Source organism: Xyrauchen texanus, chromosome 13 (assembly GCF_025860055.1).
Source record: "Xyrauchen texanus isolate HMW12.3.18 chromosome 13, RBS_HiC_50CHRs, whole genome shotgun sequence".
NCBI classification, from domain to species: domain Eukaryota; kingdom Metazoa; phylum Chordata; class Actinopteri; order Cypriniformes; family Catostomidae; genus Xyrauchen; species Xyrauchen texanus.
In genome coordinates this window covers 44,311,902-44,336,613 of record NC_068288.1, presented here as the reverse complement: position 1 = coordinate 44,336,613, position 24,712 = coordinate 44,311,902, and the positions used below count along the sequence as shown (strand labels likewise).

General features: G+C 38.0%; 1 protein-coding gene across 2 annotated transcripts; it reads right to left on the bottom strand.

Moving 5' to 3' along the window:
- Window positions 1-1,223: 1,223 nt before the first annotated feature.
- Window positions 1,224-24,712, bottom strand: LOC127653576 (myosin-binding protein H-like). Of its 2 annotated transcripts, none has more exons than XM_052140290.1 (12): window positions 24,388-24,712; window positions 17,741-17,875; window positions 16,701-16,868; window positions 12,302-12,390; window positions 11,261-11,456; window positions 11,013-11,152; window positions 10,214-10,373; window positions 8,556-8,692; window positions 7,162-7,348; window positions 4,067-4,121; window positions 1,596-1,631; window positions 1,224-1,433 (listed from the first exon to the last, which is right to left on the bottom strand). In XM_052140290.1, exons 1-10 carry the CDS (start codon window positions 24,650-24,652, stop codon window positions 4,090-4,092), a joined length of 1,509 nt encoding a protein of 502 aa, XP_051996250.1. In that variant the 5' UTR covers window positions 24,653-24,712; the 3' UTR covers window positions 1,224-1,433; window positions 1,596-1,631; window positions 4,067-4,089. The 2 variants fall into 2 exon arrangements, with proteins under 2 accessions (XP_051996250.1, XP_051996251.1); XM_052140291.1 differs by having other exon boundaries at window positions 1,596-1,626.

Genomic DNA, 24,712 nt, shown 5'->3' with positions numbered 1-24,712 from the left:
TTACACAATTATGTTATTTGAGCTGTAAATTTGTAAATTGTTCTTTTAGTGTGCATGGGACTACTAGCGTGCTCGAACTTCTGATTGTGCATTATCAATGTAAAGTCCTTTTCTGTTATCTTTGCACACACTGTGCAAAATTTACTGTGTTTTTCGTCTTTAGATGTTTATGACAGGGGTTGAAAGACTGGATTATTATATCTTTGGACAGACAATCATTTTCAACACTTGTGTCTATACATTCAGTGCAATTATTTACCACATAGACCTCCATTGAAAGTGCATGACAGTAAACTAAATTTTTGCTAGTTTTTACAAACTGAGGGATGAGTCTAATGTATTTTTAATAGGGCTGTCAATCGATTAAAATACATGGTGTCCCGATTAATTAATCGCATATACAAATATATGCTGAGAAAGCCACTTATATAACAATAATTCATATATAATGATGAAATAATTATAAATGGTTATCTTTAAATATTTAACAATTATATATATACATATAAATAAAAAATATTCAGATAATTAAAATGCATTACATTCCTGTAACAGAAGAGTTAATCATTGATAAAACATTACAAAAGCAGCTTTAGAATAAAATGTATTGTTTACAACCATTGACACACAGTTCACAGCAATCCATTACACAAGTGAATCTGTCAATCAGTTTGAGATTTATTATGAGGGCTTGTTTAAGGACCCGTCAATTTACACCTGCGTCAGACATGCTTGTGTAGCATCTCGGGTGCGTTGCGTCATAAACATAAATGTTTAGGTCACTGTGTCAAGTTAAATATAGTTTAATACTTAGAAAACATCTTGTGATCCCTCAGTTCGCATTTGCGCTCCATCAAGTGTTTTGAACGCAAGAACATAACGCATGTTTGTGTTCTTCTGTCTGCTGGATGGTTGTTTTCTTCACTGTATAAACTGCACGTTGCCATACAGCTGAAGTTTCACTTACTGCCCTCTAGAGTAAACAGGTGGTACTACAAGCTTGCATTTCTCAGGAATCTTCCTTATTACAGTCCGGAGTCGCACTGAATTAACGCATTAAATCGACAGCCCTAATTTTTTATTTTATTAGCTGGTTCCTGTAATTGTCAGCATGTCACCGATGTTGTCGATGGAGGTTAACACATTGAACTCGGAACATTAGTTTAAATATTACATTGGGTTTCAGTACGTAGGCATTATGAAAAATGACAAATGACACAATCTGGGTGAAAGACTCAAGTTTAATTTAACACACACTGAATGGACCTGTTGGTTTGGTTGGGATGTGATCTGAGTTATAACATCAGACACAGTCAGAGACAAGTGTATGTATTAAATATGATAAAGGTCAAAAATGTCTATTGTCTGTTTTTTATATTTTATATGTACAGTACATTATTTGTTTCCCATCAGCAAATTACATCTTCACATTCCTACAAAAGGAAAAGAAAAAGAGTAAAGTCATGACATAAAACAAAACTTGTGGTTTGTAAATTAATCTTAAATTAATTTGATGATTATTTTACATGTCTCATCCAATCAGATTTGTTTTATAAAGAATATTCTAGAATCTTCCAAAGCGTACGAGTTCTCACCTTTAGTGAGGGATTCCATATTCTGCTGTTCCTAATCTGGGATTAGAGTTCATGCAGAGAGGAAGGAACAAGGAACAGGTGTCAGAACAGCCTAAAATAGTCTTAAAATCCAAGCGACAAACTCATAAACAGCAGAGTGAGTTTAAGCAACACAAACTCCATTTTACAGCTTCACCTTTTGTTCTGACATCACAATTTACTCCTACTCTTAATGCATATAGTGAATTATTTAGGATGAATCTCACTAAAACATGTCCAGGTCATATTCAACCCTAAAATCAAAAGAAAAAATAAATAAATAATTACTGTAATTTGTATGGTTAAATTCATATTACTGTCATTTTTGTTGCAGTATTAATAGTAAAAATATTGTAATTAATACAATGCAATATTGTATCACAATGCTGTGGTACTAAAAGTAGGCTTTATTGAATGCAAAACATACTTTCTTATTTTTTTCTATTGATTCAGTGGTGAAATATGAATCAGTTTTGTAATATTCACCCATAATTAAATATATATATATAAGCAGTGTATATATGTATATGCATACAATCGTGGCCAAAAGTATTGGCAGTGACATAAATGTTGTGTTTCACAAAGTTTTCTGCTTCAGTTGTTGTGGTGATGATTCACATTGTTTCTAGATTATTGTGCAGAGTGATCAGATGCATTTTAAATATTGCAAAAAGCTTCATTGGCCAAAAAAATTAACTTTATCACAAAAACTCAAATTTCACTGTTTTTTGGCCCAGTCACAAAATGACCAGGCAACATAATTTCACTAATCATATCATGTGAGAAAGTGTGAAAGAGTACTAGTCAGGTGAAATCACTCTATCATTCTGATTGGATTATAAGAGCAGACTGATGCTATAAAAGGAGGGAAGAAGTGCTTCCAATCATTGTGTTCTTGTTAGCAATGATTACCTCTAAAGAAAGACGTGCAGCCATCATTGCTTTGCATCAAAATGGCCTCATATGCAAGGAAATTGCTGCAAAGAATATTGTACCTGAAAGAACCATTTACCGGATCATCAAGAACTTCAAGGAGAGAGGTTCAACTGCAGTGAAGAAGGCTTCAGGACGTCCCAGAGTGTACAGCAAGCGCCAGAACCATCTCCTCCTGAGGAGTCAGCTACAGAATCATGTCACCACCAGTGCAGTGCTCAATATTGGCCGCAGGTTGGTGTGAGTGCATCTGCACACACAGTGAGGCGAAGACTTTTGGACAATGGCCTGGTGTCAAGAAGGGCAGCAAAGAAGCCACTTCTCTCCAAGAAAAACATCAAGGGTAGACTGAAATTCTGCCGGAAGTACAAGGATTGGACAGCAGAAGACTGGTGTAAAGTTATTTTCTCTGATGAAGCCCCCTTTCTGACTATTTGGGACATCTGGAAAATCGATAGTCCGGAGAAGAAAAGGTGAACGCTACCTTGAGTCCTGTGTCGTGCCAACAGTGAAGCATCCTGAGACCATCCATGTGCGGGGTTGCTTTTCATCCCAGGGAGTGGGCTCGCTCACAATTCTGCCCAAAAACACTGCCATGAATAAAGAATGGTATCAAAACGTCCTGCAAGAGCAACTTCTCCCAACGATCCATGAGCAATTTGGTGATGATCCGTGCATTTTCCAGCATGATGGAGCACCATGTCACAAGGCAAGAGTGATAATGAAGTGGCTCTGAGATCATTACATTGAAATTTTAGATCCATGGCCAGGCAACTCCCCGGATCTTAATCCCATAGAGGACCTGTGGTCAATCCTCAAAAGGCAAGTGGACAAGCAGAAGCCCACAAATTGTGATCAACTCCGAGCACTAATAAGGCAAGAATGGATCTCCATCAGTCAGGATTTGGTCCAGAATCTGATATCCAGCATGCCAGAGCGAGAATACTGAAGCAGCAAACTTTGAAAAACACAAAATGTATGTCACTGCCAATACTTTTGGCCACGGCTGTGTATATATAATTTATATATTTTTTGCTATAAACCAAAAATCACCCAAATTTATTTCATGTATTTTGCATTACACTGAGTTTCTCTCAACAGGATCATTAATGTGTTTAGAGTATGTATGGGCAGGTTTTACTGGAGTAAGTCTAGCAGTAGATGTCACTCGTCAGTGTCTAATAGGGATGCTGGTGCTGACTCAGAGGGGTGTAATTTGGTCTCTCCAAAAGGTACATGTATATAGAGTCATATCACAGACTTAATTTATGGGAAATTGCCACTCGAACGCTTCCAGCAGCAGGGGCCGCAGAGTTTCCCCCATGTAAGGTCAAGCTTGGGGGATGACAGATGTCTTGTCAAGACCCAAATAGATAAAGAACTTACTAGCTTTAGGGGCCATCTCCTCTTGTGAGAAATGCTCACTCTCTAACGCTTGAATATTATGAAATTGGTGTTTTGGAACACATTAGTCTTGACAAAAAGATCACACACGAACATGCCTAAACATAGAAACTGACCTGTATGAATGTGGCAGTTGAACTTATTTCTTATCGGCATCAGCAATCACAGGCTCTGTTAAGAGAAAACAAAACCAGAATGCAGTTCAGTCTAGTAGCTTTAACGCAACACAACAGGCCAAATTTCACCCTAAAAATAAGAAAAAAAGAAGAAATTATAATATGCATGAAGAAAACGATTTTTCGCATTGTGACATCATTTTCATGATAATTTAACACATTTCCCTCCAAAATGGTTATTAACGCAATGCATCTGGATGTTTTACATTTCAATTTGTTTGTGATTCCACAATTTTTCTCATTAGATTTTCATCACTGTATTACATCCGGTCTGGACACAATAATATTTTAAAATAATAATACCTTTAAAATCAGCATAAAGGCAGTAAAATAAATACTGCTTTAATTTATACAGTATTATACAGTTTTAGCCAATTTTAAAAATGTACGCATTTAAATTTCAAAACAAATTTCCATCAAATTAATTTTAGAAAATTTTTATGAATTTTATTTTGTTGAGTTTGTTGAGAGAATTTAAATGTCTAAATCTTAAAAATAGGCGAAACGCTTTTTTAGCATCTGTCACGATTTTAATAATTCTATTTTTTTGTCTGCATTACATTAATGAGAAATGGGGGAAATGTGCTAAATTGTAATGAAAATACTGATTTATTATAATACTAATAAATCTGAATGCAGTGGGTTTCATTTTCTTTATACAAAATAAGTATAAATATTTTTTAAATGATTATTTACAGTGTAATATGACCCTGAACATTTTTGACAAGCATTGAAATTCCTAACTACTTCCATTGGAATTCTGGAAAATTATGAAAATAATTTTGTGAGAAAAAAGTATGCATAAATAAATAAACATGCAACACCAGAGTTTTAACACGGAGAAGTTGGCGTCTCTTATGTTTTTCATGTTGATTTTCCAAAAGGCAATCAATCAATCAATAATAATAAATCTGTCCAGCACTACAAAGTGCTAAAAGATGCCTGTGGAGTGATACTGTAACTTGATTAAAATTAAAACAGGACCCAGATCAGTTTGCATTAACATGGCTTAGGGTGGATCACACTGATCCAAGACATTCATGAAGGGATGTTTTATTTGACAACTGCACATGGAAGTGATCCAAATTATACAAGCCCGTTTACAACACACTCAGATCATCTGACCATCATTACAGTATTATCAGATCAGACTACAGTGATGCGTATTTAACGTACTGTATGTGTCGTATAACGAGACCTCCAATAAGCGAACTGAGGGCAAATGTGGCAAGGAAAAAATCCTTAGATCCTCTTATCCATACAATTTACCAATGGGGTAAGAAAAGTAAACATACTATATTTGTATTCACGCTAGCGCCATCTTTGATTTTTAATGGGAATGACAAGGAGGCTGTGACGAATGGTATAAAGCCATTTAAAGCATTTAAAGATCACATCTGATTTTCCAAAACTCATGTTGTCGGGAGTTCTTTGTATAATGAATGTTCTTGGACAGATATTTTATCAATGTCTTGTCCACAGAACGTTCCAGAAACACTTTAAACTGCAGCACAGCCCAATGAAGAGACTGTGGGTCTACCCCTCACAGCCTCGTTGCCATTCCCATTACATTTATGCATTTACATTTATGCATTTACATTTATGCATTTACATTTATGCATTTACATTTATGCATTTGGCAGACGCTTTTATCCAAAGCGACTTACAATTTTTACAGGGACAATCCCCCCGGAGCAACCTGGAGTTAAGGGCACAATGGTGGTGGCCGTGGGGTTCGAACCAGCACCCTTCTGATTAACAGCCCTGTGCTTTAGCCACTACGCCACCACCACCACATTAAAATCAAAGATGATGCTAGCATAAGGTCTATGGAAGTGAATGGGGACAATTTTTAAAGGGTTTAAAGGCCGAAATGTGAAGCTTATAACTTTATAAAAGCACCTACATTAATTTATTATGTATTGTGTACTGTTTGAGCTGTTAAGTTGTTTAAGGGTGTGTTCACACTTGGCAGGTTCGGTTAGATTAAAACTAACTCTGGTGCGATTGCTCTGTTAGTGTGAACGCTGCCAACGCTGCCACCTTGGTGCGCATTAAACAAGCGAACCTAGACCGCCTAAATAGTGGGTCTCGGCCTGTTTCCAAACGAACTCTGGTACTGTTCGATTGATATATGAACGCAACATGGACCAAAGACATCTAAACGGACCAGAAACAGGAAGTCATTTGCCTAATACTGACCTCAAGCATACTTGGTTCTTCTCATCACATGAGCTATGTTTCCCATTACAGTTCGGTACTGGTGTCGGAACCGCCCGTCAGCTGTCCTTGCAGCATATCTTCGTTTGTGTGTGCAACGGAGGAATTCCTGGTGCTGTTTTGACTCATTTACACATTTTATTATCTCTTCGTTTGTTCTCAGCTGATAAAAATACCACCATACATATATACATCCAACGAGCGCCTTTCGCCAGCACTGTTTTGGATGTTCGGTAAGTTCCGTCAAAAAAATATACGTCATAAAAGCTGCCCAATCAGGTTGTGACTTTTCCCCGATGCCTTTGGTTTTGTATCATTAGGTTTGGTGTTAAAAATGCCAGTGTGAACGCTAAACGAACCAGGACTAAATGTATCATTTGAATTTTTGGTCCGAACTAAGTGTGAGCACACCCTAAATCATCGTTTTGGGGTTTATGACATTACATCATCATGGCAACGAAGTTGTAAACTTGATATAACTTTACACAGACAATGTTAGTAATCAATTTTATCACTAAAATCATATAAAAAGGCATCATGTTTACATCTTTTGGCTACTGTTTTGAAACAGTGACTATTTTAACGTTTACGGAATGGTCCCCATTCACTTCCATTATAAGTGTCTCACACAAACCTCGATTTGTGCTTTTTTTTTTAAGATAAGGAGGGTCGAAACAACTTTTTGTGGTAATCAACATTATGCCACTAATGCTGTTGATTGAGCTTAACTTGTATTGAACCCTCAATACTCCATTAAGAAAATATATTTTGCTGCGATTGACAGTCCTGTGACAGAGGAGAGCATGTTGACTTACGTTTCACCTCCAGTTTGCAGCTAACCAAGGCCTCTCCGTGCTCGTTCTTGGCCCTGCAGGTGTAAACGCCACCGTCAAAGTTGCCGGGTTTACGAATCTCTAGGGAGCAGATGCCCTGGTTGTTGATCTGCCTGTATTTAGGGTCATCGCCAATGATCATCTGATTCTTCATCCACTGGACCTTTGGCTGTGAAGAGATTGGACAACAATAAAAATAAAACTATCACTCAAGTCCTGGGGGATTTTCAGTATGTCCTACCCATAGAGAAGAAAAATAACTAACAAGATCTCTTTAATACATCAACTGTTTCTCTGAGACCCCAATGAGATTAAATTGAGAGCAAATGGAGTCTGTTAAACCTCTTGAGGTTCGGTAGAGATCTCAACAATGCCTCAAACTGTGCTTAGATTTGCCAGATACCAAAGTCTTCAATCAAAAGTCTCAATATGGGATCTCAATACGAACTCAAATATTTCTCATCATATTCTTCCAAGACCAAAATTTCTGAACTATACTATTCACATTCATTTTATAGCTCTGTATGACAATTGGCAAATATATTTATATATATATATTCCTTTAAAGGAATTTTAGGAGAATCATAGTTGATACTTAAATGAGACATGGACGAAGTTATTGGAGCCATTCATCACCATTATCCACACTTGCTCTTCCATGAGCTCCATGTCCAGTGTCATGGCCTCCACATATCTGTGTTTGGATGCCCATCCGATCATAGTGATGTAGGAATCTCACTTATCCGGCTCCTCCAGTTATCTAAACCCAACAGGAGTTCCACTATCTCTGCAAGTATGTTAGTGACAGATTCCTAAATTTCAGTGGTCACCTGAACCTTCAGACACCCTTTGACTAATTAAGTGTTGATAATAATACAGACTTCAATGCAAAATACCTATCAGCATGTTCTTAATGATCATTTTACACATTAGCGAATTGAATGAGGCTGGTCTGCTCAAAACAAGAGTCAGGGTAGACACCATAAATGTATGCGCTTGCCATCCAAACGGTGCATTCAAGGTCTACATTTGATCAATTTGTGTATTCCCTGGGAATCTAACCCATGACGTATACATTGCTAGCACTATGCTCTACTAGTTCGCCTACGAACCCAAAAACAAATATAACATGCAGCAAATTTAACAAGCAGTCTACCCTGACAAATGTACTAATCAACATTATGCCTCAAATGCTGTTGATTGAGCATAACTTCCAGTATCAAACCCGCAATATTCTATTAAAATCATGTGAACTGCTTGTTGTTAAGTTAAGCAAGCCTTACATGTTACTACTACATGACCCTATCTTTAAGACTATCCTATGGAACCACTAATCCATGCTAGCCTGCCTTATAGCGTATGGAGTAATCATGTACCTTAGGGAATCCCCTAACGGCACAAAGCAGCTTGGCGTTATAGCCGACAGTAGCGCTGCGGTCTGCCAGGGGGGTGGTGAATTTGGGTGCCTCGCTGAAGTCGTGTTCCTTATACTCTAGAGGCTTGTAGTCAATTCCTAAATGCAAACACACAAACAACCAATGCATTGAGAATAGCAGGAACATCATTGTTTAATTGAAAACCACTGTAAGAGTTACTTTAACCAAATGACTGAGATTTGATGCCGGGTCAGTCACTAATGTTCCTTGCACAGGGCTTAAAAACACCTCCCAGTGCAAGCGTCATGCACCCTTTTGAAATCTACATGAAAAATCATTGCAGGAGGGCAATTTTAAGCATGGAGTATATGATAAGCTCACTGTAAACCCTAATGCAAAGAGTAATTAACTGTACAGAGAAGGGGAAAATTAAACCATACAAATTGGTTCAAATAAATTATTTTTAGGTAAACTTTAATTAACTTGTCTCTTCACATTTACTGGGACTTTAATTGTCCAATAGAACTTAGATGTCTATTAGCCTATCAATCTATGTTAACAGTGTTACAATGGGAGCGTAGCGTAGAGACTATAGGGCATTTCTGTCATGCAGCTCTGTAGAGTTGCATTGAACAGAGTTGGTGAAACTATACATTTCTCCAAAAAGCTTTGGTTTGCTCTAAAAACGATGTAAGCTATTTAGATTAAAATTGGAATTTTGGGGGTTACCATTACGGTCAATTGTGGAGCTTGAGCTTAGTTTGAGGACAGGTACAAGTTACAAATGTTGTATATTACTCTTCTAATTAAGTAATTGCTACGCTAATCAAAGCGTAATGTTTCCAGTTAGCATGCACTGTACTAGTTGGATAATAATGGAAAGAGTGATTTAAGTTCATTTAACATGCAAAATTGAGTTGGGTTTACTTGATTCAATTAGGTTCTCTATACATTAAATATGTTAAATTGAGATTACGTGGTCATTTAAAGTACCAACAAAATGAGATTTCAGGTTAAGAGCCATTAACATGCATGTGTAGTACAAAATCGAAAAGTTCTACTAACTTAAGCTTTGAGTTTAAGTCTGCGAATTAAAGAATCAATGTCATACCAGACAACTCACTAAGTCTTCAATGGACACACAAATTCTCTCTTCAGTCTTGTTTTTATTTTCATGCCAGTGTGCCCATGCAAATGGTCCAGTAATCGCTTGTTGCACTTCAAAAGACCAGTGGCAAACAGCCAAAGTCGAAACTGTTGGGGGTAACAATGTAGCTTAATGCACCATTAGCGCTCAGTACTACAAAACTACTTCACAATAGGACACAATTTGCGATACATATGTTATGCAAAATGATTGTATTGCAATTGAAACTGAGGCATACGCGCGAGAAGCATCAGCATGTTTGCGATATCAGTTTCGATCTGTATCATGCATTTTTGTCCACTACGGCTAGTCGCCTCATTGAAGCTGCAACTGAACTGAAGGAATGATATGAAAGCCCACATAATTAAATAAAATATATTGATGCAGGGATATAAATGATCATAGCGTATCGTAAAGCTGCTTAACATCTATTGATATTAAGCATTCGTAGATGTATCCTTCCTCCTGCATAAAGAAATATTCTAGTGCCAAACTGCAGAAAAGGACTCACCTGTCTTCAGGATTGTGGCTGAGGTCTTTGTGGCAGTAGCATTTTCACTAATTCCACACTTGTTCTCAGTGAAGACCCTGAAGACGTAGGTGTTGCCCATGATTAGGTCTGAAATGGTGGCATTCAATCGGTGATAGTGCTCCATTACTGTGAACCAGTCCTGAGGAGAGAGCAGCAGAGGTCAGTAAACTCTACACAAGACTACTGACAGAATATAACAATTAGATCCTCATTTGCTGTATTGGATAATGAAGTCTGGCTGACATTTCAAACAGTGTGCTCTATGAAGTTTTCAGGAAGTGTCCAACTGTGGTTCTATGGTAAAGTGATGGTAACAGATGCTAATGTGATGGGAGCCAGCTGGTATGTGACAGCTGTGCGGTATGTGTAAACATCACTCCACTGGCCTCAAGAGGCACACTAGTGACTGACTCTAGAGGTGGTAGTCTTTAGCCTCCTCATTAGTGCGATGCTTGCAACACCGGATTGAATCCCGCTTGGAGCGGGTCGATCAGGACCAGTTACAATAATACTAATGTACTTGTATCATGGTGCTAGAAGGTACTTTAAAGGATACCATGGTTGAGTGATGTTTCAGATGACAATATCATGGTACTTTAACATATATAATTGGACCAAAGAATTACCATTCATATACCATTTTACTCCAAGGTACTTAAAAGAATATCATGGTATTACATGGTACATGTCCATCACAACTTGGTATTACCATGGTATCATGTCCAAAAAAACATGGTAATGCATTCGTAAATGTAGTAAATGTTGAACAAGCTTGTACCCCTGTCTTTTTGTCGGCCTTCTGGATGGTGTATCCGGTGATTGCTGTGTTTCCATTATCTTTGGGCTCTGTCCACTCCAGAGCAACGTTGAAACCCCAGGTGTCCACGATCTTGGCACTGGCTGGAGGTCCAGGCAACTCTGGTAAACATGTCAATAAGGGCAATGTTGGAAAGCACCCAAAACCATGATAAAACAGTGTTCATAGCATGTACGACTTCCATTGACAGCATCTTTTAGAACACCTACCAACAATCTGCAGAGTAATCTGGGCTTTGTCCTCAAAGCTGTCGACTTTAACACACATCTCGTACACACCGGAGTCGGCTCTCTCGGCAGCACGGATGAAGAAGATGCTGTCCTTTTCACTGTTGCGAATATTTATCTTTTTAGTGTCAATAGCCTGGCCGTCCTTTGTCCATGAGACAACAGGTTGTGGTTTGCCCTACAGGTAAGAAAATAAGGCTGGTAAAAATCTCTCGAATTCGAAAAGGAAAATGGATGAATATGAGTACAAGCAAACAACTTCTGGCAAAACAACAACGAATGTTTCCCCCCCTGCTACAACTAATTAGCAATCCCTTAAAGCTCTTATTTGTGCACCAACATAATTACAAATGTTGCCTGAACACTCCAAATTCATGGCATTGGTTGAGCCAATTTTGCTATGTCAAGGCTTGGGTATACTTCCTTTTTCCACCATAAGTTACATCTCGTGCATAGTCATGACATATAGCCTTTCAAAATATACTCTGACTGCTAGACCATATGTCAACACACATGCATTTCGATGCCTTAAGTTACAGTTCTCTTTAGTACAGTCAACGCCAGGCTCATGTGCAGACGACGCACAAAGATGGAGACTATCCGTGTGTCTAGAAAAACTAAGACAGTCAAAGCATACTATGCTGATGATGAAATTAGCATTATGTGGAAAACAGAAGTACACTCTGGCCTTCAGGCCCAGGGAGCCAGGGTTTGGCAGGTTGCATAGGCAATTAGCCCCTGCTGGTAGATGCCAGAACTACACCATTCTGTGTGCAAATAACACAATTCTCCATTGATGGCCATTCAAATGTATAAAATGAGCAAGCAACATATATCCTGTACTAGCAGGATAGTCGCTAGTGAGAAACATTGTATCTCAAACAAACATATAACAATTCTGTTTGGTACTGCTAGTGGCTCAGAAGTTACACACTGCACCATTTTAGGAGTTTAGCTAATATTAACTACTTTAAGTCTTTTCATCATGCATTGTAGAGAACTTTAAACTGATGAATCACATACACTGAAGGGAATAACAATGTTGATCTTCTCGCCAACATTTTTCACGTAGCGCTGCCTCAGGAAACGTGGCAGACGGATTTTGGGGCGATCTGTGAAGGGAAAACATTGCAGGTTTTATATAACTGGAAAATTAAGCATCATGTTAGGTCAGGAATGTCATGTTAATCAAGCTCGCATTCAGTTATAATAGAGAGATAATAGAGAGTTCTGGCAAATTTGCAGCAAGTTCGCCACTGATTATTTTCACATGAGAATGAGCTTTACAGCAAACTCTTCATTGTTGCCACAAGTTTGCCATAGATGTGTTTGCCAGTAGAGGCAAATTGTCCACTGTTTCCAAAGGTTTCCTGCAGGTTCACCACTACCGGAGAAGAGCTGCAAACTTCTGAAAAAATTTGCGGCAAATCGCAAGTTCATTTGCATGTGAAAATAATGAGTGGCAAATTTGCGGCAAGTTTGCCAGACCTCTAAAGTTTTTTGTAAAGGGATTTATGACATCCACCAATACAGTTTAGACACATATCAGAATGGTTCTTTCATTCATTTATTCTCTCAGATGCCTTTCTATTGCATGGAATGCAGCCCATCCATGCAGCCCATCCATGGACAGAGCTGGCCATGCATGGCTGCATGGATGGGTGGCGAGTTTACCCAGAACAGAACCATACTGCCAACACCAACAGATTGCTTCAAATTGTCCATAACTCAATAAAAGTTACCCAAGTTTAATGGAAGTGGTCCTGACTGAAAAACAACAAAGTATTACAAATAGTATGTGGATGTAAATAGTTTTAAAAATGATATGTGCACTGAGATTGTATTAATTTGATCACTAGAAATTGTGAAATTATCAATTTTAATGTTGTTAGGTTGATTCAGTGGGGATTTCTTTAAGACTGCAAGGGAAGCTCAGCTTCCCCTATAATGTCAAAAAAAATAATGGTCAAATATGTACTATTGTGTAAACAATTTATTGACTAAAAATGCGTTAGAACACGTTCATCTCGAAGACGAGTTCGTTCAGAATCAGCTACATTACATATAGCAGGTCGGCTGACTCGATTTACTTCTCATACATTCCCGTAGCGTCAGTGCATTTCCCTGTTGAAGCCGAAGCGTCCATTGACTTCAACGGGGCTGCTCTGAACAGTTTTTTTCAGTGCTCGAAAATAGACGGTCATTGGATAAATGCTGCGATTATGTCCCGCCCACGGACGCTCAGAGTCTCTGGGGGTGAATGAGGAGTGGGCTGGCCCGGACTCCGGGCTTCCGCGTGATGATTGGAGGATCTGTCGAAAGACTGCTTCTCCTTTTGATTGACAGCGAATCTGTACTATAAGAAGTCACTGAAGCTATTTCAGCTCAGTCCCATCGCGGATTTCTCAAGTGTAGTCGAAAGACAAACTGCTGCAACCTATTTCTTTATATTTGTTTGGCTGAAATTGCTAGGCAATTTGCATAATACATTTCACACAATTATACACCACATTCCTTGTTTCAGTTTTACCAAGTTTAATATATTTTTGTTTTAGAGCGTTCGTTCGTTCGTTCATTCATTCATTCATACAGTAGGCTAGGCTAGCGTCGTACGGGTGAAACTGCGCACGATGGCAGACGGTGCTAATATTGTCGACCTGATTTTGGCGAAGCCATTTGAAAGTCTTCCTTACGAGGAAAAAATTAGAATTAAACAGCAGGGCAGATCAACACCTAAGATTGATTTAGTTCAAAAAATAGGGTAAATAAGTTTATAATGTAGGCCGAAAATGAGCTTCCCCTCTTTGAAAGACCAGCAGCCGCCACTGGGTTGATTCATACATGTTCATAAAGTTCATAAAGCAAAAAGCATATATTCATGTATTTTGAAGCAGTGTTTGAATTACTGTGCTAACAAGAACTAGCTTGCTAACCTAAATGTGACCCAGGCTTTCCATTTGAGATCAGCTGAGTGCAAGCTAACTGTAATTCCATCCTCAACCCAGTTTTAACTTAGTGATGGTTGAAGAGTCTACAGCAAGCCTACTCCCAAAACCTTCCACATTCACACACAATACGTTGCGGAGGTTTAAACATTACAGAAAAGTGGTGATTAAAGCTAATTTGATGTACCAGTTAATTGTTCTAATGTTTAGATTAACATCACACTAGAGGGATGTATACTTTGACCTAGCATACATGCTAACGGGGGCTCTGTTCATCTCATCACAGCTTTAAATAGATTAGTCCCGTTACACTCTTACCCCTAATAACTCATGATGGAGAGCTTCAGTTACATTTAACAGTTAAAACTGCTGAATTATGATTAATATTTGACACCATGCCTTCTATCACAAAATAATTGACAGAATTAATTATCAACTTCCCAAAATATATCTGACACATATTGTAAATTCAATCAAATAATTGTAATTAAATAAATTAAATTATTAATGTATTTCACATAAATAGTATACATAAATTATTTAAATTTGTTATACATTATACCAAATTACAAAACATATTATTTACATATATTTATATAAATGTAACTTACAAAATATTTTATTCAAAATATATATTTAATATAATTTTTAATACTAAAATATAATCTTGTCATTTGTCAAATAAAATAATGGTCAAACATACAGGATAATGTGATAAAGTATGTTTATTTTAACATACACTGTATAATATTATACAGTATATACAAATTTTTTCATGTATTTTTCTATATTGAACAAGGCTAAACATTTATTTTTTGCCAAATAAATATATATATATATATATTATCGTCTACTGAGATTTTTAAGGGAAGATCTCAGAAATGCAATTCAACATGGATTAAGACATATTTCTAATGAATCACTGTCAATGCTCCAAAATAATTGGATTATTGCTGCATTCACTACACAGTATTTTGTATTCTTTCAATGATATTGTGCAGTCTACAATTGTGTCCCTACTCTTGTCAACAAGAAGCTGCATACATCAACAATGCATTGGTGGAAAATGGTGCATCTGTATCTGGAAAACTCCCAATCAGTCTAAAAACCCAATACTGGAAAACCGTTTGAAGCCTTTTAGAAGTATCTTACCGGACACTAACTCTTAAAACTTTACTCTTAAAACAGCATGCATCTAAATAAACATAGCATCTCAAGCAAGCTAAAAAGCCTTATGGGTAACCTTAGATGCCACTTGACTCCTCATGCAGTGCGAGAACACGTGGGAATTTATCCCACCCTCCAACTCAAACCATTTACACTTGTCGCCATCGCTCTCAAAGGAAGAAGTTTGACTCTGGTCCAGACGACGAGCCTTCAATGGCTTTAAAGCCATGCAAAACCCTCTCCACATAATCCTTGTTAATAGAAGACACTTACCAACAATTTTCTAGGGTCTGCAACAGAGATTGTTCATATTGGAAATGACAATTTGTAACAGGTCAACGTGGATTGGGCTACCAAAGGCAATGCAGCAAGAAGACCAGACCTTTAATTAGAGTTCTGCCAACCCCATAAATAGGATTCAAGTTACATTCCCAACCCATGTGACTTTCCATCCTACGTTATGACTTCTTTCTTTAGACGCTGGACACACTTGAAGAACATAAAGAAACTACAAGCATTCACACATGAAATACACTTTATATAATGCTCTACCATAATGTGATCGCATGTAGTATACCTTTTCAAATGTAACTGCTATCTCTCAATGCTTATTCAACGATATAGCTCTGCCAGACAAGTTGAAGCTATGAGACAACAGAGTTTTTGTACCAAAAAAGAAAATGCAGAGCCAAATATTGGTGTTTTCAATTATTCTGACTGAAGATAATGCTACATAATAACTCTACATTTTGGACTGATCATTCTAACAGTCTATCACGATCTGTGCATGTCTGTAAGGTTATATCTCTACAAGCTTCAGCCAGTCCCTAGTCAAGTAGATTTATTTTTTTCCAAGTAGGGTGCCCTTTGGAGCAGTATGAGTGGTGGGTTTGACATGGTACCAATTTTGCCTCTCGACAATGACAATTCCTTGATCAAAAAGACAATTGCCTCTTTTGACTGAAAGCCATATTGAGTGTTATGATTTTCCCTTTTTTTTTTTCCTATAAGTGGACTGTCTCCTACTCATACTCTCTTTGGTGACATTTACCCACCAAATTAGAATTAGTGCTAACTATTGTAGGATTACCGCTTACATTATGAGCATTATTGACAACCATTTTGAAGAAGCTTGAGCTTGGTCTTAAAGTTTGTTTCACGCAGTCAGTGTATTTTTTCTTTGCATTGTGGCCAAGCAAAATTAAACTCTTCAAGTATAATTATAATTTCCCAAACTTAGAACACCCCAACTCAGAAATGTGTTTTCATATGGGCAACTGTTGTTTTTGGGCAGTGGAATCTTAACTTACCCATGACCTCTCTGACCTGGATAGGGTCAGGCATTGTGGCAGGAGGGCTGCGGCCACCAGGGTTTATGGCCACCACCCTAATGTTCAGCCGGTCACCGGTAGTCTGGTTCTTGATGATGTAACGGCAAGACATGGTGAGATCTTCGTTAGCCGCTTTCCAGTCATCAGCTATAATGGGGAAAATTGAACGGTGATGTTGGGGTAATGAAAGCAAGCGTCACCTTGGAAACAAATGCTGCGGGAGCTTTTCTCAGAACTGACTTTTCTGAGCCATTTTTGCTTGTTGACTTTGAATCAACTGGTGTCTTGGTGATTTTTGTGGATGTGTGAAGTCAGTTCCCCTCAAGTTCACACAGGTATCCTGTGTTCAGCACATTAACTATGGAGAAGTTCCACTAAAGTTCGACAAACACAAAGTGACACAAATATTTGTTGCCTTCATTTTGAAAAGTATACCTATTCTATTATCATTTAAACCATTTTGCCTGGAAAGTGCGCTTGTGCTAGAAGAAGTCTGGAAGAAAGAACACTTGGTTTGATATTTATGCAATGGCATTCAGACATTTTGTGTGACTTAAATGTCAAAATATTTTTGGGGGGGACCAACACTGAAATAAACCATGTATGTAAAAGAAATCTTTGAACTTATGTGAGTGGATATGCCCCATTTTCATAATGCATTTCAACTTTAAATTGCAGTATCAGCAAGTTAAACTGTACTAGATTTGACTGTTGCGTCTACCACTGGCATGAATACTACAACCCTCTTTGCAAGCAGACTTCTCCTGGGCTCTTCTAGAAATGCCTCGCTCCATATAGGGACACTACTTAAGTGGGGGTGTAAATTTTGCCATTGACATGTTGGGGACAGGTGCAAATGATAGGATTAACGGGCCAACAAAATGCTTATAAAAGTTTTGACTTGGTATTTGGTATGAATGCAAGTGCTTGCCAGGCCACCGTAATAAAATGAAGAGGACTTTTGATTTTAAGATCTATTCAGCTAGATGGCTTTATTACATGAAGAACATCAGACTCACTTCCTTCCTTGCAGATTTCCACAGTGTACCCATCCAAACCAGAGCCTCCAATGGTGGCGGGTGGTCTCCATGTAATGGTGACTGAAGTATCGTTTACATCTTCAACACTAAGCTCCAATGGCTCGCTAGTTGGCACTGGAGAAGAAACAGCCATTCAGTATTTCAAAGAATAATGTAGGCAGTTAAATTGTCATGATCTATCTTTAAAACTGTGGATGGTTTGGATTTTTCTAGTAGATCTACCTGCAGGTGGAGGTGGTGTAGGAGCTTTGATTTCCTCAGCGGGTGGAGCTTCAGCAGCAGCTTGTGTTAAATAGGCAGGTGTACATTAATAAAAGCAGCATATAAGAGCAGCTTTGGGCATTAGTTTTGCCCATCCAGGTCTAATTATACTGGCATTATAGCCAACTATTCAGGTCTGGTTTTGGCGTAATCTAAAAGATGATCTCAGGACATAGAAACCAAAAGTTATTTCCAAATCAAGCAATGTTACAGAATTGGTGTTTACTTAATTAGATGGTGTTTTTTACTTTTTACATATACAATTGACTTTAAAGTCAACATGAAACAAAATTTTCAGTTTAATTTCTTATTGCACATTCCAGGTCATTCATCAGTGCACATTATATATATATACAGGTCCTTCTCAAAAAATTAGCATATTGTGATAAAGTTCATTATTTTCCATAATGTAATGATAAAAATTAAACTTTCATATATTTTAGATTCATTGCACACCAACTGAAATATTTCAGGTCTTTTATTGTTTTAAAACTGATGATTTTGGCATACAGCTCATGAAAACCCAAAATTCCTATCTCAAAAAATTAGCATTTTTCATCCGACCAATAAAAAAAAAAAAAGTGTTTTTAATACAAAAAAGTCAACCTTCAAATAATTATGTTCAGTTATGCACTCAATACTTGGTCGGGAATCCTTTTGCAGAAATGACTGCTTCAATGCGGCGTGGCATGGAGGCAATCAGCCTGTGGCACTGCTGAGGTGTTATGGAGGCCCAGGATGCTTCGATAGCGGCCTTAAGCTCATCCAGAGTGTTGGGTCTTGCGTCTCTCAACTTTCTCTTCACAATATCCCACAGATTCTCTATGGGGTTCAGGTCAGGAGAGTTGGCAGGCCAATTGAGCACAGTAATACCATGGTCAGTAAACCATTTACCAGTGGTTTTGGCACTGTGAGCAGGTGCCAGGTCGTGCTGAAAAATGAAATCTTCATCTCCATAAAGCTTTTCAGCAGATGGAAGCATGAAGTGCTCCAAAATCTCCTGATAGCTAGCTGCATTGACCCTGCCCTTGATAAAACACAGTGGACCAAAACCAGCAGCTGACATGGCACCCCAGACCATCACTGACTGTGGGTACTTGACACTGGACTTCAGGCATTTTGGCATTTCCTTCTGCCCAGTCTTCCTCCAGACTGTGGCACCTTGATTTCCGAATGACATGCAAAATTTGCTTTCATCCGAAAAAAGTACTTTGGACCACTGAGCAACAGTCCAGTGCTGCTTCTCTGTAGCCCAGGTCAGGCGCTTCTGCCGCTGTTTCTGGTTCAAAAGTGGCTTGACCTGGGGAATGCGGCACCTGTAGCCCATTTCCTGCACACGCCTGTGCACGGTGGCTCTGGATGTTTCTACACCAGACTCAGTCCACTGCTTCCGCAGGTCCCCCAAGGTCTGGAATCGGTCCTTCTCCACAATCTTCCTCAGGGTCCGGTCACCTCTTCTCGTTATGCAGCGTTTTTTGCCACACTTTTTCCTTCCCACAGACTTCCCACTGAGGTGCCTTGATACAGCACTCTGGGAACAGCCTATTTGTTCAGAAATGTCTTTCTGTGTCTTACCCTCTTGCTTGAGGGTGTCAATGATGGCCTTCTGGACAGCAGTCGGGTCGGCAGTCTTACCCATGATTGCGGTTTTGAGTAATGAAACAGGCTGGGAGTTTTTAAAAGCCTCAGGAATCTTTTGCAGGTGTTTACAGTTAATTAGTTGATTCAGATGATTAGGTTAAAAGCTCGTTTAGAGACCCTTTTCATGATATGCAAATTTTTTGAGAATTTTGGGTTTTCATGAGCTGTATGCCAAAATCATCAGTATTAAAACAATAAAAGACCTGAAATATTTCAGTTGGTGTGCAATGAATCTAAAATATATGAAAGTTTAATTTTTATCATTACATTATGGAAAATAATGAACTTTATCACAATATGCTAATTTTTTGAGAAGGACCTGTATATATGCTTATATTCCTTTTTGGCTCTTGTCACCAACCTATCCCAATCAATTTCCAATTAAAATGGGCCAACATGTCCCGCCAAAACAGCAAAAACAGCACATCAAATTAATTTACGGTAGCTGTTTACCATCTGTGGGACCTTCTCCTTCAGTGGGTGCAGTGCCTTCTTCGGCAGGGGCGGCAGCAGTAGCTGATTTTAAATGTTAGAGCATTAGGCTACTTATAATATAAACAAAGCCATGACTCCAAAACTCTAAGCAAATTGCTTAAATGCTGGAAAGCGTTTGCTGTAGTTTTTTTGTTTACAGTATTGTACTGTAGGTTAATAAACTAAAGCCACATTCACACTAATGCATTTTTGTTTGAAAACGCATAAATTTAACTTGGTTATAGCATCTCATCTACACTAAAACAGCGTTTTCCTCCACCGAAAAGGTCGATTTTCAAAAACGATCTCCATATGTGCAAACTTCGTAAAAGGTTGAAGTTAGGAAACGGAAAACTGAGTTTTCAAACTCAAACAGATTAGTGTGGAAGTGGCCCAAGTAATGTAATGCTGCGTTCACATCATGTTTGGATTACTGTAATTACGAGACGACAACTCGGAGAGTCAAGTCATCAAATAGCAATTGTTGGTTCCCAGGACATTCTTGGAATGTTAGTTTATGGTTACAAAAAATTAAACGGAAATAACGTAAGAACATTCCTAGAACATTAGGAACTGGTTCCCAAAGAAATAGCCAAATGGGAACCATACACGGACATTAGTGGAACGTTCTGTGTTTGCTGGGAGCCGTTCAAGTTCTCTGAATCATGGCAACGCTCATGATTACAAAACAGCATATTATTTGAGTTATTTTACGTATCGGGAAATCTTAATTACAACTATTTAAACATGACGTGAACACAGCATTGCACAAAAAAAGTGAAGTAAAGAAAATAAAACGTAGTTTTGAGACTGTTACCATCAGCGGGGGCTTCAGCAGCAGACGTAGCATCGATTACAGCAGCTCCTTAAGCGATGAGGGCAGCAGACAATTATTAAATGTTAGAAAGGTTTGAGGTTGGAATGTTAGAGGCTTGCTTTGCATGCCCAGAATACAGTAGAACACAAAACAGTAAAGACACAAGTGGTTATACACCCCAAAACTTAAATAGACTAGAAGTACGATATTTGGCCATGTTGGTGCGATCCATTAATGTATCATGAATGGTGTTAATGGATGTGTTTGAGATAATGTTATGTTGCTCTTGCTACAGGCATAATGTGAAAAGTTATAGGCCTATGACTAAGAATATTTCTAAAGACGAAGGTTACTTATTTTTCCCATGTCAGTAATCTGGTTAAATATATTGACTTTGATCCTGGGAAAGACTGGGCTCACTAATCAAAACACAATGTTAAATCTTTATTACTTTTGAATGCAGTGCTGTTACATTGATAAAGCTCTATGGGGCTGCAAATGGAGTGCTTAGGAATCCACAAGCTCTGAATTCCTCAGGCTTACAAGGCCTCAGCGTATATGGCTGGTGTCAAATAATAATTGCACAGTTGCTGAAAAGGCTTTGGACACTTTTCTTTAGTTAGAGTGTGAAATAAACAGATGATTGTGTGTATGAATACAAACGCAGATTATGGTGAGAAATTACGTTTATGAACAAAGTAGCAACTGGGCTTGTGTAGATGCTCATTTGTAGCGCTCAGCAGGTGTGTAAATATGCTAGAGTTGGCATAAGTATCGCGATGCATCGTTTCTAACATATTTGCATCGGTAAAAACCGACTTATATATATAATTATTAGTAGATGCGCTATACTTGTATAATTTAGAAAGTGACCAAAAAATTGTGACCAATATTTTATATGTAGATTGATTTCTCCTCTAAACTGTTTCTCAAGCGCGTTCTCTCATCACAACGGCTGCTACGTGAATATGACGTTTCACAACACTACGGATACCGAGGCGTGTCCTGAGTCAAATAGAATATAGTTTAACATAGCAGAGGTAGAGCTGCATCTTCCACCAAATAATTAAAAATCCATTGTTTGGAAACACTTTAGGTTTTATAAGATAGATGAAAATAAATAAATAAAATATATATATAAAAACAAACATGCAATTTGTAAAATATGTCGTGCCGCTAGAAAATATACAGGCAGTACGATTAATTTAACAACACACTTAAAGCGCCGACACGATGCGAGTGCATATAGACATCTGCCTCCCACACCTCGCCTTCAGCTGTAGCTGCTAGTCGGTGTGGTACCGCTAGCATGACTCCGGGTGAGCAAACGATCTTTATTCACTCCCCGCTGGCTAACAGCTCTCAAATGTACAGAACAGTTCTTAATTGTTTACACCTTTAATTCTTAAATTGTTTCACTGTTAAATGTGTAACTGGAGACAAAACAGGAAAAAAACGTCTATTTTTATTTATTCTTTTATTTTTTTGGCACTACAAAAGCGTTACAAGTCAGAAGGCACTTACGTTAATTTATGATTTGCAGTCTGTCTGAAACAAATAAATAAAAGCGAACTCTGTGCCATGCTGAATTCCATAGCATCATATTTTTTCCATTGCATCGCATTGTATCGAATCGAAATCGGATCGCGCTGCATCGTAATATGGGTGAATCGTATCGCATCGGTAGCTGCTTCGTATCTTTAGTGTATCGTATCGAGATGCGTATCGCATCGGCCTCAGATATGGAGATGCACATCCCTAGGACATGGAGTACATTTGGCAATCATTCAGAATAGGTATTTGCCGATATTCAATAATAATTGTGATAATTAACTGTGATAATTAACTGTGATAATTAACATGCACAATATTGTTATCGTGAGAACTTCAATTATTATCAATTAATCAAGTTGTTTAGATATTTCTGAATGCACTGTATCATTTCCATCAATAAATCAACATTCCCAACACTCTGACTCTTACAGTGATCGGAAAACACACCAAATTACTAGGAAACTCTAAAATTCATGTTTCTTTTTCAATTGAACTTTTCCCTCAAAATGTCCCCATTGTTGTTACATGTTCATTTGCATTGAAAATAACCCGGAATAAATTCGATAAATGCAAAATATAAGCATTGGACTTTTGAAAGCCACCATGTCTCTTTAAATCTTATTTGGTTTCATCTTTGCAAAGTTACTTTCTTTGCAATCTTTTAATTGAAAAAGTACAAAACAAGTAACTAAATCTTGTAATTAAAGAACAACAATATTGTGCATGTATAAATGTATCTTTCAACCCGTTTTGTAATTCAATACAATACCGTGATAATCCTGTGTACTGTGATAAATGCCTCGGCAATTATCGTGATATGAACATTTGACACCGTCATATCCCTTATTCAGAAGCATATTAGTCCTTTATTCCACCTGATGCCATTACTGTATTTTTCTATTTGTTTTTGCAAAGGAAAACAACTGCAATTAACTACTTTCCTTTCAAATAAAATATCAAATTAAAGGTATTTTATATAACCTAAAATATATATTTATAAATTATAGAGGTATTTTAATATTGGATAAAATGATTGGCAAATATTTGGCCTAAAGTTTTTCCGGAAAACAAACGCATGCTTAAAATAAAGCAGCACAATAGGCATCGGTAGGTCCAACAGCTGCTATGATCATTGTATAGTGTTGAAGTGTGGAGAGGTGAACAGGTGTAAATACTCACTGGTGTTTTTTTAACCATCAGTTGTAGCGCGCATTCTTGGCACCAGCAGCAATGCACTTTGAGTTCTTAAGCATTCGCTGTTAATTGCTACACGGCATGCATCTGCCACTGTGTTAATATCTTTGGTTAGCTTGTAATTATTACTGCAAATAATGGGGTGAATCTCACAAATACTGTCAGGATCCGTGTACTGATCATATTTACAAATAAATAAATAAACTGGCCACTGAATTTATGCAGATTTTAATAGAAAATAAATAACAGACAGGATAATTCTCTTTACATCCCAAACCACAAGAAAGCCCAAAATAAACATAAAGGTAATCAATTATATTTGGGATACACAAATTAAGCCAGTTGTCCTCCAAATTCACACTACTGTAAGTACTGTATATATATATATATATATATATATATATATATATATATATATATATATATATATATATATATATATATATATATATATATTATTATTTATTTATATTTAGTATTTTTTTGTACTGAGTTTGTGTCTGGGTAGGAAAATTCTCATTAATGTATTTTTGCAAATATCGTTTTTTAAATAATTTGGAGGTGAAATATAATATATATAGTGAAATATAGATCCACCCATTAATAGTGTCTAGTTATAATTGCAGTTTGACAACTTGATCGGATGTGGGTAAGTTTGGGGTTTGGAAATCTCCATTAGAAGTACCTGCTGCGGGAGGTGCCTCCGCCGCTGGTGGGGCTTCAGCTGGTGGGGCTTCAGCTGGTGGGGCTTCTCCCTCGGCAGGAGCAGCTTCAGCTGGGGCAGCCTCCGCTGGGGCAGCTTCAGCGGGGGCAGGCTCGACGGGCACAGGTTCAGCAGGGGCAGGGGCGGGCTCGGGTGCGGGCTCGGGTGCTGGTGCGGGCGCAGGTGCGGGTTCCTTCTTCTTGGCGGCTTTGGCCGATTTCTTTATGGGGGCTGGTTTAGCCGGCATGCTTGTCTGCTTCAGGGATCCCTCTGACCTAGCAAGTCCTTTGGCTCAGTCTGGAGATGA